At 41.7% G+C, this 17541-nt stretch overlaps 1 protein-coding gene across 3 annotated transcripts in view; it reads right to left on the reverse strand.

The window, feature by feature from the left end:
* The window catches only part of clcn2c (chloride channel 2c), a 456474-nt gene that overhangs the window by 286372 nt on the left and 152561 nt on the right, over window positions 1-17541 (reverse strand). For all 3 annotated transcript variants that reach the window (XM_072911968.1, XM_061925436.2, XM_061925435.2), the window contains exon 3: window positions 9128-9259. In XM_072911968.1, coding sequence (XP_072768069.1) covers window positions 9128-9259 — 132 coding nt within the window. The remainder of the gene's footprint in view (window positions 1-9127; window positions 9260-17541) is intronic.

Below are 17541 nucleotides of genomic sequence, written 5' to 3' on the forward strand. Positions count from 1 at the left end.
GTCCAAGGGCCGCAGGCCCCGGTAGGTCCAGGACAAAGTCCTGGTGGAGGGTTCAGGGCTTCGCCCCCCGACGCAAAATGATTATTAGCATTCAGACAGGTTAAAATGTTGCTAAAACCATCACTTTTCTATCAGTCACAGTGACTTTTCAAAACAAAAATATTACAGCAAAAATCATATGGTTTGATTGACATGTTTATTCTGTAAGCTAACTTCAATAGTTTGAAATTATTTTGACAGTTAATGCCAGTTATCCTGTCAACCTTTCACAAGACTTCAATTTTTTAATTGAAAGTATAAATAGTATAAACACTTTTAACAGTATGTCGTGCTGTGAAATACAGCCACAGGATTGCGCATGCATGGTGCAGGAGAACAAAGGACTTCTTTAATTTAAGGTTTGTGATAAACCATCAAACTCATTCGTTAAAAGGACTCTATAGTAATATAAAGCTAATTTTTCTTGACATTATCATGCAAGAAAAGTTTATTTTTGGGATCGCGATCACCGCGTAATGATTTTTAAAGGTTGCATTACATTATTAACTGTCCCATGTGATCAGCCAGTGCGATTGGAAGTCCATGCTCAATTATTGCCTCCGTAAATAAAACTTCAGCACTTATCACATCCAAAGAATCTGTTTGGGCGACGAAAAACGTTGAATGTTTTCCACTTGTATCGCTAGCAACGGCATTAGACTTGTGTTTTTTTGTCCCAACGTGGTCTTTTACATCGCTAATTCCTCCGTGTCCGATCGAAAAATCTTGTCTGCACAAGGTGCAATTCGCATAGTTTTCACCCTTTTTTTTTTTTTTTAATTAATATTAGATATATAACAACGGGCGGATGGCGGGCGGGTGCAGTCCTGGTCAAACGTTACATCGGGTGGATGGCGGATGGTTGACGACTTTCTGACGCGGTTGCGGATGAAATAATTGCCTATCCGCGCATCTCTAATGTGGAGGATTCCCACTAGTTCCCTGAACCAGGCTTCAAACTTAGGTGGTGAGTATTTAACTTCTCTTTAGATTAAAATATTTGTTTAACCAAATTTGTTTAATGCAACATTTTTTTTATTTATTTTTTTATATCTGATGTTTTCTTCCCCCACCCCCAATTTTTATCATTTACTGTATATTGTCTTTTTTATATATATAATTCCTTTAAATTTTTCCTGCATGTAGTACACAGCAATGCTCTCACATTTAAAGTTAAAAGTTTAAGTACCAATGATTGTCACACACACATACACTAGGTGTGGCAAAATTATTCTCTGCATTTGACCCATCACCCTTGATCACCCCCCTGGGAGGTGAGGGGAGCAGTGAGCAGCAACAGTGGCCGCACCCAGGTATAATTTTTGGTGATATAACCCCCAATTCCAACCCTTGATGCTGAGTGCCAAGCAGGGCAGTAATGGGTCCCATTTTTTATAGTCTTTGGTATGACTCGGCCGGGGGTTTGAACTGACGACCTACCCATCTCAGGGCGGACACTCTAACCAGTAGGCCACTGAGTAGGTGGCCTACTGGTTTACATTAAACTTGAGGGCATAAAGCAGTCAATGTTGTTAAATAAAAGGCAGAGGAGATGAACTGACAGTGTGAAATGTCTTCGCAGTATGACGATGTAGATGCTGCCTGAGAGTCCATCCTCAAAGGAGTCTATGTCCTAGAGATGCGCGGTTTGCGGGCACAACCGCGGAGTCCGCGGATTATCCGCGGATCGGGCGGATGAAATTAAAAAAAATTAGATTTTATCGGCGGGTCGGGTCGGGTCGGGTGGTTGAAATAAAAAACAATTTGATTTTAAATAGATTCAGGCGGGTGGCAGTTAAACCAATTCGGAAATATATATACATAGTTAAATGTTGTTACCCACATACGAAAAACGAGCAGGCACCTGCAGCATATGCCACAACAGAAGAAAAAAAAAAAAAAGAGATGGACACTTTTACGGAGCGGAGAAGGGACGCCTCGCCGGGGTCCGCCCCCGAGAGGGCCCCACCGGGAGCCGTAGCTGAGGCGATCCGCGAGAAGGGCCCGACGCACGTCCAGGGTCACCACCGCGCCCACCGCACCGACACCCCGCCTCGTCCGCCTTGCCTAGCCCTGAAAATGGATGGCGCTGGAGCGTCGGGCCCATATACCCGGCCGCCGCCGGCAGCGAGACGTGCTTGGAGGTGCGCTCAGCGCGGCTCCCATATGATTGCGCACTGGTGTGCGTCTGGGTCGTGACAGCGTGGCACGCGAATGTCTGTGCTGCATTGGATCAGTCTCCTTTCTTTAACAGGCAAAAGCTTTATAACCTCACTAATGCCTTGCATCGTCTATATTAGATATATAACAACGGGCGGGTGCGGGCTGATGGCGGGCGGATGCGGTTCTGATCAAATGTTAGATCGGGTTGATTGCGGATGGTTGACGACTTTCTGATGCGGTTGCGGATGAAATAATTGCCTATCCGCGCATCTCTACTATGTCCACGTGGGTAAAGATCCAGATAAGCTTGTACAGGAATATGTAGTGTGTATACAAAACTCTGCACTCTTTTCTTACTCTCATTCTTCATTCCTTGAGCTGAAAATATTAATCAATTAAAAATAATGTATTTTCGGTGGGGAACATAGACTTAATTTAGAGTTATTTGGACACTAGGGGAACATATAAGGGTTGGGGTTAGGGTTACTAATAAGAAATAATTCTGAGGTTATTGAGGGAAGACTCTCCCTTTATGGCTTACTGGTTGTATAATAAGGCCATGCAGACTAAGGCATTAATAAGTACTTAATAATGACTAATTAAGAGCCAATATGTTACTAATTTGCATGTTAATAAGCAACTAATTAATGGTGAATATGTTCGCCATACTAAAGTGTTACCATATTTTTTTGTATACCATTTCAAAATAAATACCTAGTGCTGCTAGTAAATTACCTTGAAGCTTCCTTGAAGCTTCTAAAGCAGGGGTCAGGAAACTTTTTGGCTGAGAGAGCCATGAAAGACAAATATTTTAAAATGTATTTCCATGAGAGCCATATAATATTTTTTTAACACTGAATACAACTAAATGTGTGCATTTTTAAGTAAGACCAACATTTTTAGAGTACAATAAGTCTCGTATTGTTTTTAATAACATTGTTATTCTGAAGCTAACCAATAATAAATAAAATACTTCTTAACATTAACGTCTTGAACAGGTGCGGTAGAAAAAAGATGGATGGATTAAAATGCATGAGAAGTGACCTTGTTTGTCAGCATGTCTGTGATCTTCTTTTAATTCTTTTTTTTTTTTTTTTTTTTTTTTTTTTTAATTAATTAATTAATTAATTTATTTATTTATTTTTTAATATATTTTATTAATATTATTTTTTAATTTTCCCCTCCCTCAGGGGGGGGGCTCGGCGGGGCGGTTGCTGGTTGTTCCATCTCCATCGTTGGGGTCCCTGCGGGTGGGGTGGGTGGTTCCCGTGGCCCTGTGCCTGGGTGGTCCTGCGGAGGCCGGTTTGGGTGGGGTGGCCGGGGGCTGGCCTCGCCGCGCTCTCCGGGGGTGGGGGGTGGGCTCGTGGGGGCCCGGTTGCCGGTGGGGCGGGGGCGGTCTTCCCGTCCGGTTGCGGGGAGTCTCTGGGTCCCTCGGGCGGGGCGTCTCGCCTTTCTGCCCGTGTGGGGTGTGGTCTCTCGCTGGCTTGGGGTCTGGCTGTCCCCTGCTTTTATCGTGCCCTGTCCTCTGCCGGGTGCGTCTGTCTGCGGCCTGCTGCTGGCCCTTGTGGGCGGTACGGTGGGTCGGGCTCTGGGGTTCCTGTCGCTGGCCGGCTTGGCTGCGTGGGGGCGGTGGTCCCTGGTTCCCTGGGCACCACGCCTCCTGTTTGTGGGTTGGGCTCTCGGGGGTGATGGGGCCGTGCTCTGGCTCCCACGCACTCTGGGAGTCGAATGTATTGTACATGCAAATTCACATATGCTCACATACGTACATAGGTACCTACGCTCCCACATACATACACAAATACAGTACATATTTACCTACCTAATGTTCGTACATCCACACGCACATTCAATATACAAACATACACATACACATACTGTACATATACATTCACTGTACAAACACATATACACATTCTGTACATATACATTCATTGTACAAACACATATACACATTCTGTACATATACAAGTACATATGCATACTTACACTCATGCACATAATCACGTTTCATCAAACATATATTAACGTTGTTGCCCTAGGGTAAACTGGGTGTAACACATGGCACACTGACAAAGCTTAACCTATTGTGACTATAACAATCTACAAGGTTAATGTAGGTTGCTTCTCTTTCTCCCCCTCCATTTTTCTGCATTCTTTCGTATCTCAAGTTGTCATTACGTATATGTATTGTTGCATTTAAACAACTGTATTGTTGATAATAAAGGTAAATTATTGGTATTGTTCATTATCAATAGCGCTATTTCTATTGGTATTTGTATTGATCCATTTGTAGTGTAATAATGCTCATTGTTATTTCTGTATTATTTTTTATTTTTCGCTAACTGCTTATTTGCTATTACTTTTACCATCATATTTGTACATGTCATATTTGCTGATGTTGCTCTATTGTTGTTGTTGTTGTTGTTTGCTGTTGTTGTTTTTGTCTCTCTGTCTAATCCCCCTCTTGTCCCCACAATTTCCCCCTCTGTCTTCTTTTTTTTTTCTCTTTCTATCCCCTCCTGCTCCGGCCCGGCTGCACTAAATGATAATATAAATACATTTAATAAAGTCAAATACAAATAAGGCAACAAGAGAAGTATCCTACACTTCTCTTTTGTAAAGTAAATCTGAACAGCCGACATGGGCATCTACATCAACTATATGATTTGCCTGAGAAGCTGGACAGGACATAAAAAAAAAAAAAAAAAAAAAAAAAAAAAAATGCATGAGAATGTTTTATATTTTGAACATTATTTTTAACACTGTGATTACCAGTGGAATTATTCATTACTTATGTTAAGCAATGTCAGCTAAGATTCATCTGAGAGCCAGATGCAGTCATCAAAAGAGCCACATCTGGCTTGAGAGCCATAGGTTCCCTACCCCTGTTCTAACTAGGTTCAACATTTTTAAACATTTCTTTTCGTGTCAAAATATTGTTTCCGCGTTTTATAATTAATTAAATAATAAACTTAACTAACAATAATCAATAAAAAAGAAAAAGAAAATGTGTTGAATGCTCGCCTCAGCCGCAGGTACTCCTTGTTCCACTTGTCGAGAGCTGCACTGAGTTGCAGGACTGGGAGACAACAACGAGCACAAATTTCCCGAGACTTATGGGGGAGCCCAAGTACACAAAAACAGGTACCAATAGGTAACAAAAGTTGGTGTTACATAAAAGGTCCACAACAATAATGGTAGACGTGATTTACACTCTTAAGCCATGTCCACACGAACGCAGACACTTAATTAACGCATACTTATCTCTGCGTTTAGGCCTCTTGTCCACACACCGACGCATACTTTTGTCTTTAAAAATGCAGAATTTTAAAGCGTGTGCGTGTACACGGCACAAACGGAGACTTGTCATGACGTCACGGTTGTGCGCTGTCATTTCCAAGCTCAACATCACTGCCTTACTGCCTTTAAACACACTATAAGATGACTTACTGTATGTTTGAACATAAACATGCTGCTATTTTCACTCTACATTAATCAAAAAGACACACCAAAATGGGCTTTGCGACACTTCCGCCAGCATAAATGACAATCAGCTGTTTTGGATATGATCACTGTGGAACCTCCACCTCATGGGACAACTCTTGACAAGCAAAACTTTTTAAGAAAGGTGCAACATTATCTTATGTTTTTAGTCGCTGTTTAACGACAAATCATCAAGTTAATTTACGTGTGTTGCTTCCATTTTCGTAGATGGAGCCGAGCGCGTAAAAAGTGACCAAGCAAGTACAAACCCGTTTCCATCTGAGTTGGGAAATTGTGTTAGATGTAAATATAAACGGAATACAATGATTTGCAAATCACTTTCAACCCATATTCAGTTGAATATGTTACAAAGACAACATATTTGATGTTCAAACTGATAAACTTTTTTTTTTTTTTTTGCAAATAATCATTAACTTTAGAATTTGATGCCAGCAACACGTGACACAGAAGTTGGGAAAGGTGGCAATAAATACTGATTTGGAACATCCCACAGGTGAACAGGCAAATTGGGAACAGGTGGGTGCCATGATTGGGTATAAAAGTAGATTCCACAAACAAGGATGGGGCAAGAGTCACCACTTTGTCAACAAATGCGTGAGCAAATTGTTGAACAGTTTAAGAAAAACCTTTCTCAACCAGCTATTGCAAGGAATTTAGGGATTTCACCATCTACAGTCCGTAATATCATCAAAGGGTTCAGAGAATCTGGAGAAATCACTGCACGTAAGCAGCTAAGCCCGTGACCTTCGATCCCTCAAGCTGTACTGCATCAACAAGCGACATCAGTGTGTAAAGGATATCACCACATGGGCTCAGGAACACTTCAGAAAACCACTGTCAGTAACTACAGTTGGTCGCTAAATCTGTAAGTGCAAGTTAAAACTCTCCTATGCAAGGCGAAAACCGTTTATCAACAACACCCAGAAACGCCGTCGGCTTCGCTGGGCCAGAGCTCATCTAAGATGGACTGATACAAAGTGGAAAAGTGCTCTGTGGTGTGACGAGTCCACATTTCAAATTGTTTTTGGAAACTGTGGACGTCGTGTCCTCCGGACCAAAGAGGAAAAGAACCATCCGGATTGTTATAGGCGCAAAGTTGAAAAGCCAGCATCTGTGATGGTATGGGGGTGTATTAGTGCCCAAGACATGGGTAACTTACACATCTGTGAAGGCGCCATTAATGCTGAAAGGTACATACAGGTTTTGGAGCAACATATGTTGCCATCCAAGCAACGTTACCATACACGCCCCTGCTTATTTCAGCAAGACAATGCCAAGCCACGTGTTACATCAACGTGGCTTCATAGTAAAAGAGTGGGGGTACTAGACTGGCCTGCCTGTAGTCCAGACCTGTCTCCCATTGAAAATGTGTGGCGCATTATGAAGCCTAAAATACCACAACGGAGACCCCCTGACTGTTGAACAACTTAAGCTGTACATCAAGCAAGAATGGGAAATAATTCCACCTGAGAAGCTTAAAAATGTGTCTCCTCAGTTCCCAAACGTTTACTGAGTGTTGTTAAAAGAAAAGGCCATGTAACACAGTGGTGAACATGCCCTTTCCCAACTACTTTGGCACATGTTGCAGCCATGAAATTCTAAGTTAATTATTATTTGCAAAAAAATAAATAAAGTTTATGAATTTGAACATCAAATATGTTGTCTTTGTAGCATATTCAATTGAATATGGGTTGAAAAGGATTTGCAAATCATTGTATTCCGTTTAGATTTACATCTAACACAATTTCCCAACTCATATGGAAACGGGGTTTGTAATTAAAAAAAAAATGTAGCGTCCTCCTTGTAGTGTGTACCGATGTTAAAGACAATACACACTTCATTACACATGCACCATATCACTATATCGATGATTAAATGCTTTGTAATTCCCTTAAACATGCAAAATGGTTTCCTTGGCTCGATCGTGCGTGCTGATTTTAGAAATAATGTACACTTCACCGCACCTGTAATACATCACCATGTTGCTGAACATGTTATAATTCAATGAGTGTTCGGTTTCAGCAGCTAAGGCATGCATTCGCTCTTTAATAATGTTCCCAGGGCTCTGTATACATGCAGGCTGGTTTTAAAGATAATGTACATATCATTGTACATATAAAGTCGATCCAAATAAACATAATAGGAGGTCAAATGCCACCAAGCCCGCTATTGCTGCTTTTTTCAGGCTTCTGATTGGACAAAATGTGCATGACAGCAAGTGTATGCGTTTGTGTGTAGACAAAATAACGTTTTGAAACTACACTTATGTGGATGGAGATTGTTTTAACCCCAAATATGCGTTTTTGAAACTCTCCGTGTTCGTGTGGACATGGCCTTAGGAAAGATTTATAATAAAAAACATTTATTTTTTAATGTATATTAATAGTCTCTACAAAACAGAAATAAAATACAATTAGTAATCAAATATAACAATGCAATCTATATAGAACACAGATCAATGTTCCTTCTTTCAAACGAATCAAGAATTACAGTATTGATAATGAGCGATCTAGAAACTTAAAATAGAATAGAAGAGAGTTATTTGTGCCAATTTCCGCCAAATACTGAAAATCCCTATGTTCCTTGAACGCACTATTATCTTTACATAAATTAAAAGGTAATTGCAAATTATGGACAGTCAGTAAATGCATTGCCAGCGTGACTAATACTAATATTATGTCAGAAGACACGTATCAAAACAAATTAATTAGCAGAGAGCGCTCAGCAGTGCACTTTACTTTAGCAATGGCACTAAAAGAGACAAACTTAGTCTCAAAGACGTGCAGACATTTCTTAAAAAAAAAGTTAATGTTCAAATGAAAGTAAACCAGTGGTTAGAGTGTCCGCCCTGAGATCAGTAGGTCGTGAGTTCAAACCTTGGCCGAGTCATACCAAAGACTATGAAAATGTGACCCATTATTAAAGGCACACCCTATATGGGGTGCAGATGTGTTTAAAGTGTCTAGGAAGAAGTACAAATCAAAGCTTTTGAACAATTCTAAATTGAGACGATCATCCAGATCGCCCCCAAAACCTAATCACTTGTTCTTTTTCTAATTTCTGGCATGTCCTGAAATTTTAATCAAAATTTGCCAATAACTTTTTGCACTCTAAAGTTAAAACCTGTATGTATAAGCAAATTGTGACTACATATTACTCCAAATATGCATTATTCCCCCTGTGTGAATTTAACTAGTTATCCTTTTCTTTTTGTACAGTATCAATTTGTGGGACTGCGTACATAACTACAAACTAATTGTCAGTCACGGAATGTAGTATCACAAGGACAAACCGTATTGTCCAGCTATGAGCTTTGCATAGCCTGCAAAATTGTAAAACAGCAGCAAGTTTGTGCATGTATAAACACAATGATGCATACACATTAAATAAGGACTAATCCTCTACCGCTACGTCTCACCTTGAAGGCAAATGGCGATGCAAAAGTCCACCACCCAGCTGACCAATGCCATGAATAATCCTAGCAGAATGAGGAAGATCCAGTCCTCCCCGACCCGTGAGATCAGGAACTTTTGGCAGCGAACCGTGCAAACTACAGGGAGGACAGGAGAACAGAATGTCAGGTCTCAAAGAAAACACTGTATAACTACACTTATACAGAATGAGTATGCAACGTTAAGTTGTTGTTTTCACATGAAGATCGGCAGATTAGATGGTCTTGGAAAACAGTACAAAAATATCTATTAAGCTGTAAAGCGAACGTTATGGAACCTGCCTTTTGGCCATTGTTAAGTGACTACACTACTGTACATTTGCAAGCTCTACATATTAATGACTGGGCAACACACTGATATGAAGTGAACACAAGAATCAGAATGGTACCTACCACTTGTCGTTTGGCAAAAAAGTAGCCTGCTCACTAAAGAACAAAGAAGCAAAACTAAATGCTAAAGGGATCTAAAATAAGATATCGTATTAACTGATGGACTATACAACTAAAATGTTCTGGAAGCCTCATTTTCAAACAGCGAGAACTGTCCGTAGATGTCATTGCAAAGCTCTGCTATATCTTAAGATATTTAACCTACCAACTGGCTATTATTGTCATAAAGTCAAAAAATCTAAACAGGAGCTATATTTTTAGACACTAGTCGAAGAGTCTCTATATGACAGGAGGGCTTTGCGGTCTATAAGGACATCCTGCAAGATTTCTAGTGAGCTGAAACCATCTTTGCCAGATCACGGCCTCCTCTTGTTAGAGTATAAATAGTTGGGGCTTTGGCACCAGCATCTAGACTATATTTGACCAATCTAAGTATATGATTGAGGACTGATAAAGCCTGCTCGGATGAGAGGAGAAACATCTTTTAAGAAACTGAACAGTCCAGTTGCGATCGATTGAATGTCCTGAGAAAACAATGACCTGGATGAATGAGAACATCAATAGAAACTCGTTAAAGATCCTCCATAGACAAGAAAGCTTTGGTGTTTTTAGGAGTCAGCTGCAAAAATGGTAGACTCTCACAGGTTTTGAACTAAACTAGTGTCCTGGTTTGATGTCATTCATGGGCTGGATTTTGTCCACAGGCCGCTAGTTGAACATACTTGGTTTTGTAGTTGACTTGCCTGACTTCAGTGGCACGCAGTGTGGGATCAGTGGCGGTGTAGATGTGAGTGTGAATGTTTTTTATACCATTAAGCGTTGTGTGATTGACCACTTAATAGTTCTGCCTTTTGCCTGAAATCAGCTGGGATAGGCTCCAGCTCTTTACGATCATGAACAAAATAAGCAATAGAAAAGGGTGGAAGAATGGATATTGTTCTAGTAATATGCTGCTATCCCTTTGGTTATTAGGTATTCTGGGTAATACTGATTCAGTTCAAAAATCTCTTTAGAAAAGTCAATCAGTGTTTTGGCGTCCATATGAGTAAGTATGTTGCATCAGTTTTAGGGGTGTAACGGTACGTGTATTTGTATTGAACCGTTTCGGTACGGGGGTTTCGGTTCGGTTCGGTGGTGTACCGAACGAGTTTCCACACAAACATATTAAGTAGCCGCCTAAGCTAAAGTCTTAAAAAGCTGCTCCGCTTCATTCTGCCTGTCTCTGTCAGTATTCTGCAGCACGCAGCATTGTCCCACCCACACAACCATGTGATTGGTTACAACACAGAGCGGTAACAGCCAATCAGCAGTGCGTATTCAGAGCGCATGGAGTCAGTGCTCCTGCGTCGTCATGAGCAGGTAGGTGTTTAGCAGGTAAGCATCAGGCAGTGGACTCTCCCCAAATTATAATAAACACCTCCCAGTCAACTACTAGTAACATCACTATGAGCTCGTTGACGTTCTAGAAACATAAACGGCAGCTGAGCTCGCTCGCAGTCCTGGCTTGAGGTGAAGGCGAATTAGCGTAATGTTAGCTCATTTTGCGGTGTGTGTGTGTGTGTGTTACGGACAGCAAAGCCCTGTCTGTCTGTTATTTTACTTTACCTTTTTCTCTGTTGATAGAGCTGTGTTGAAGCAGCAAAAAAGGACATTATGTTAAATGAAGAGTTTCTGTCTCTGATAGTTGATATAATAATGTAACTGCATCATTAAGCCTACATGAACTCCATGGTGTTCAGGGATGAATAGTCTCTCCTATTGCTATTGTACTATTTTTTCAGCTATAGTTACATTAATCCTTAGTAATGGAGCAGCCTAGTTTTGAATGGCAGGGTCCCTGCTATCACATGTTGATAAAAATATAACATTTACATAATAAAAATCAACTACAGGCTTCCCAAATAATAAATTAAGCATGATGAGTTGACTTGAAACTGTTTAATGTTGCACTTTTTATATGTAGAAGAAAAGTTTTGTAATTTTATTTAATCTGAGCAACAAGTTGAGGCAGTTTAATGTTGATTAACGTGGGCAGAATTATTATACTGTTCCCAATGTTAAAAGGATAAAGCCATTGTTTACAAATTTGGTAAATTAATAACAAAAAAATGTATATTTTGTTGTTTTCTTACTGTACCGAAAATTAACCGAACCGTGACCTCTAAACCGAGGTACGTACCAAACCGGAATTGTTGTGTACCGTTACACCCCTAATCATTTTATTATTAAGATGTCACTGATGCAATAACTCTCTTAATCAAAAGTATGTGCATACACATACAGTATGCTGTGTTGCAAAGTAACACTCATATCACAGTATCTTTTGTTTATGTTTACCCTTTCATAAGCCTGTCCTCATTTCCCCTTTTTCCTCAGCAAGGAAAAAGAAACTAGACTTGGGAAGTATATAAGGCTCCTTGAACCACATTATCATTACAGCACCACTATTTATGTTACAGTGCAACATATGAGTGTGACAATATTTTGATATGGCGAATTATGGCATTATTTAACCTTACCATCCAATCATCACTGTGCGCTTTCCTCCTGCTATAAACTTCTTTCCTGTTCCCCCTTAGAGTGTCAAGCCATTTTACCAGTCATCCAGTATGCACTTCTTGTGCGAAAAGCTAATATTTCACACACAAAGAAATGTGCAATGCGGACAACGGTGGACTTGAGCTGTGATGTTCAACATAAAGACACACTAGCATCACCGATATCAAAAAGTGTGGCCTCATTTTGGCTTTTAAAGTGTGGGTAGGACAAAAGCCACCTGAATCAGGACTTTGCAATTTGTAAGAAGTGTATCTGGAGTCTTGTTCACGAGTGAGGGAAGAGTGGATCGTGAGATCGACAGGCGGATCGGTGCGGCGTCTTCAGTAATGCGGACGCTGTATCGATCCGTTGTGGTGAAGAAGGAGCTGAGCCGGAAGGCAAAGCTCTCAATTTACCGGTCGATCTACGTTCCCATCCTCACCTATGGTCATGAGCTTTGGGTTATGACCGAAAGGACAAGATCACGGGTACAAGCGGCCGAAATGAGTTTCCTCCGCCGGGTGGCGGGGCTCTCCCTTAGAGATAGGGTGAGAAGCTCTGTCATCCGGGGGGAGCTCAAAGTAAAGCCGCTGCTCCTCCGCATCGAGAGGAGCCAGATGAGGTGGTTCGGGCATCTGGTCAGGATGCCACCCGAGCGCCTCCCTAAGGAGGTGTTTAGGGCATGTCCGACCGGTAGGAGGCCACGAGGAAGACCCAGGACACGTTGGGAAGACTATGTCTCCCGGCTGGCCTGGGAACGCCTCGGGATCCCCCGGGAGGAGCTGGACGAAGTGGCTGGGGAGAGGGAAGTCTGGGCTTCCCTGCTTAGGCTGCTGCCCCCGCGACCCGACCTCGGATAAGCGGAAGAAGATGGATGGATGGATGGTATCTGGAAAATACGATACACGGACGGACGGCGCGACAAACATGCACAGCCACCTTGTTCATCACCGCTCTGAGCTGAGGAAGAGACATTTAGATTTTTACATTCAAATGGTAATGAGTTGTGGTGAATGGGTTATACTTGTATAGCGCTTTTCTACCTTCAGGGTACTCAAAGCGCTTTAACACTATTTCCACATTCCTATTCACACACTGATGGCGGGAGCCGCCATGCAAAGCCCTAACCACGACCCATCAGGAGCAAGGGTGAAGTGTCTTCCTCAAGGACACAACATATGTGGCTAGCTTCTGTAGACAACAGGGACTAACGTTTATTGATAATTGGCCCTCTTTCTGGGGCAAACCAGGCTTGCTGATGAGGGACGGCCTTCACCCTAACCAGGAAGGCGCCATCATCCTGTCTAAGAATGTAGACTACTGTTTAAGTCACATTTGACTAACTACACTAGAGCAAGCCCGGTCACAGGCAATTACAGAGCCTGCTAGTCCGGGTGAGGAGTCAGTTAAGCTAGAACTAGCCAGCGCCAGGCTGGATAATTCCTGTACGCATAGCAATTTTCTTAGAATAACACACAACTCACATAATGTGTTTTCTGTTGTGAATGTGTCCGGGGTAGATATGCATTCTACTGAGGTGGCAAATCATGATGCGTTCAGTCGATCGCAGCATCAAGCAAACAATCTGAAAATTCCCGTCGTATCAATTCCTAGATATGGTCGAAACTATTTAAAGTGCACTACGTATAATAAACGCAACATTATTAATATTTCTACTACGGATAATTTAAACAAAAACTCGTCAAAACAGCCCAATACTTATAATATGGGCTTTTTAAACATAAGATCATTGTCTCCCAAAACGTTATTAGTTAATGAGGTCATTAGAGACAACAATCTTAACGTCATTGGTCTTAGCGAAACCTGGCTCAAACCAGACGAATTTTTTGCGCTAAATGAGGCATCTCCTCCTAACTATACGAATGCGCATATTGCCCGTCCCCTTAAAAGGGGTGGGGGGGTCGCACTAATATACAATGAAAACTTTAACCTTACCCCTAACCTAAATAATAAATACAAATCGTTTGAGGTGCTTACTATGAGGTCTGTCGCACCGCTGCCTCTCGATATGGCTGTTATCTACCGCCCCCCAGGGCCCTACTCGGACTTTATTAATGAATTCTCAGAGTTCGTTGCTGATCTAGTGACGCACGCAGACAATATAATCATAATGGGGGACTTTAATATCCATATGAATACCCCATCGGACCCTCAGTGCGTGGCGCTCCAGACTATAATTGATAGCTGTGGTCTTACACAAATAATAAATGAACCTACGCATCGCAACGGCAATACGATAGATCTAGTGCTGGTCAGGGGTGTCACCACCTCCAAAGTTATGGTACTCCCGTATACTAAAGTAATGTCCGATCATTACCTTATAAAATTCGAAGTTCTGACTCATTGTCAACAAACTAATAATAATAATAACTGCTATAGCAGCCGCAACATTAATGCCGCCACAACGATGACTCTTGCTGACCTACTGCCTTCGGTAATGGCACCATTCCCAAATTATGTCGGCTCTATTGATAACCTCACTAACAACTTTGACAATGCCCTGCGCAAAACCATTGATAGTATAGCACCGCTAAAACAAAAAAGGGCCCCTAAAAGGCGCACCCCATGGTTTACAGAGGAAACCAGAGCTCATAAATTATCATGTAGAAAGTTGGAACGCAAATGGCGCGCGACCAAGCTTGAGGTTTTCCATCAAGCATGGAGTGATAGTTTAATATCGTATAAACGCATGCTTACCTTAGCTAAAGCTAAATATTACTCAAATCTCATCCGCCTCAACAAAAACGACCCTAAATTTTTGTTTAGTACAGTAGCATCGCTAACCCAACAAGGGACTCCTCCCAATAGCTCCACCCACTCGGCAGATGACTTTATGAATTTCTTTAATAAGAAAATTGAACTCATTAGAAAGGAGATTAAAAACAACGCATCCCAGCTACAACTGGGTTCTATGAACACAGATACAACTGTATCTACGACGGATACTGCAATACAAAATAGTCTCTCTCTTTTTGATGAAATAACATTAGAGGAACTATTACAGCGTGTAAGTGGGATAAAACAAACAACATGTTTACTTGACCCACTTCCTGGGAAACTTATCAAGGAGCTTTTTGTATTATTAGGTCCATCAGTGCTAAATATTATAAACTTATCACTTTCCTCTGGCACTGTTCCCCTAGCATTCAAGAAAGCGGTTATTCATCCTCTGCTCAAAAGACCTAACCTTGATCCTGACCTCATGGTAAACTACCGACCGGTGTCCCACCTTCCCTTTATTTCGAAAATCCTCGAAAAAATTGTCGCACAGCAGCTAAATGAACACTTAGTGTCTAACAATCTCTGTGAACCTTTTCAATCCGGTTTCAGGGCAAATCACTCTACGGAGACAGCCCTCGCAAAAATGACTAATGATCTACTGCTAACGATGGATTCTGATGCGTCATCTATGTTGCTGCTTCTTGATCTTAGCGCTGCTTTCGATACCGTCGATCATAATATTTTATTAGAGCGTATCAAAACACGTATTGGTATGTCAGACTTAGCTTTGTCGTGGTTTAACTCTTATCTTACTGACAGGATGCAATGCGTCTCCCATAATAATGTGACCTCGGACTATGTTAAGGTAACGTGCGGAGTTCCTCAGGGTTCGGTTCTTGGCCCTGCACTCTTTAGTATTTACATGCTGCCGCTAGGCGACATCATACGCAAATACGGTGTTAGCTTTCATTGTTATGCTGATGACACCCAACTCTACATGCCCCTAAAGCTGACCAACACGCCGGATTGTAGTCAGCTGGAGGCGTGTCTTAATGAAATTAAACAATGGATGTCCGCTAACTTCTTGCAACTCAACGCCAAGAAAACGGAAATGCTGATTATCGGTCCTGCTAAACACCGACATTTATTTAATAATACCACCTTAACATTTGACAACCAAACAATTACACAAGGCGAATCAGTAAAGAATCTGGGTATTATCTTCGACCCAACTCTCTCGTTTGAATCACACATTAAGAGTGTTACTAAAACGGCCTTCTTTCATCTCCGTAATATCGCTAAAATTCGTTCTATTTTATCCACTAGCGACGCTGAGATCATTATTCATGCGTTCGTTACGTCTCGTCTCGACTACTGTAACGTATTATTTTCGGGTCTCCCTATGTCTAGCATTAAAAAATTACAGTTGGTACAAAATGCGGCTGCTAGACTTTTGACAAGAACAAGAAAGTTTGATCATATTACGCCTATACTGGCTCACCTGCACTGGCTTCCTGTGCACTTAAGAAGTGACTTTAAGGTTTTACTACTTACGTATAAAATACTACACGGTCTAGCTCCGTCCTATCTTGTCGATTGCATTGTACCATATGTCCCGGCAAGAAATCTGCGTTCAAAGAACTCCGGCTTATTAGTGATTCCCAGAGCCCAAAAAAAGTCTGCGGGCTATAGAGCGTTTTCTATTCGGGCTCCAGTACTATGGAATGCCCTCCTGGTAACAATTAGAGATGCTACCTCAGTAGAAGCATTTAAGTCCCATCTTAAAACTCATTTGTATACTCTAGCCTTTAAATAGCCCCCCTGTTAGACCAGTTGATCTGCCGTTTCTTTTCTTTTCTCCTCTGCTCCCCTTTTCCTTGAGGGGGGGGGGCACAGGTCCGGTGGCCATGGATGAAGTGCTGGCTGTCCAGAGTCGGGACCCGGGGTGGACCGCTCGCCTGTGCATCGGCTGGGAACATCTCTGCGCTGCTGACCCGTCTCCGCTCGGGATGGTGTCCTGCTGGCCCCACTATGGACTGGACTCTTACTACTATTATGTTGGATCCACTATGGACTGGACTCTCACAATATTATGTCAGACCCACTCGACATCCATTGCTTTCGGTCTCCCCTAGAGGGGGGGGGGTTACCCACATATGCGGTCCTCTCCAAGGTTTCTCATAGTCATTCACATCGACGTCCCACTGGGGTGAGTTTTTCCTTGCCCGTATGTGGGCTTTGTACCGAGGATGTCGTTGTGGCTTGTGCAGCCCTTTGAGACACTTGTGATTTAGGGCTATATAAATAAAGATTGATTGATTGATTGATAGATGGCGGAATCTGGAAATCGAACCATGAACCCTCAAGTTGATGGCACGGCTACTCTACCACCCGAGCCACGGCATCCCTAACGCTAAATATTTGTTTTATGTTCCTACTTAATATATTTGATCTACTTGGGAGACATTTGTTGTATTTTTTGAGTGTGTTTAAAATTGTGTCACTGTTTGTCACACATCTAAAAAAAAATCAGTTCATAGTTATGTTGCAGTGATACGGTGTGTTTGTTTTTGCACTCTCCTCTTTGCACTCTGCTTTAATTATGCTGCAAAATATAAACTTGTACATTTGTTTATTTTTAATTTCAACCAAATCACAGCGTTGCCATATTGAGCTATAATTGTTAGAGAGCCGTGTATTGCAAATTGTTT

Source organism: Nerophis lumbriciformis, linkage group LG30 (assembly GCF_033978685.3).
Source record: "Nerophis lumbriciformis linkage group LG30, RoL_Nlum_v2.1, whole genome shotgun sequence".
In the NCBI taxonomy this organism is placed as follows: Eukaryota; Metazoa; Chordata; class Actinopteri; order Syngnathiformes; family Syngnathidae; genus Nerophis; species Nerophis lumbriciformis.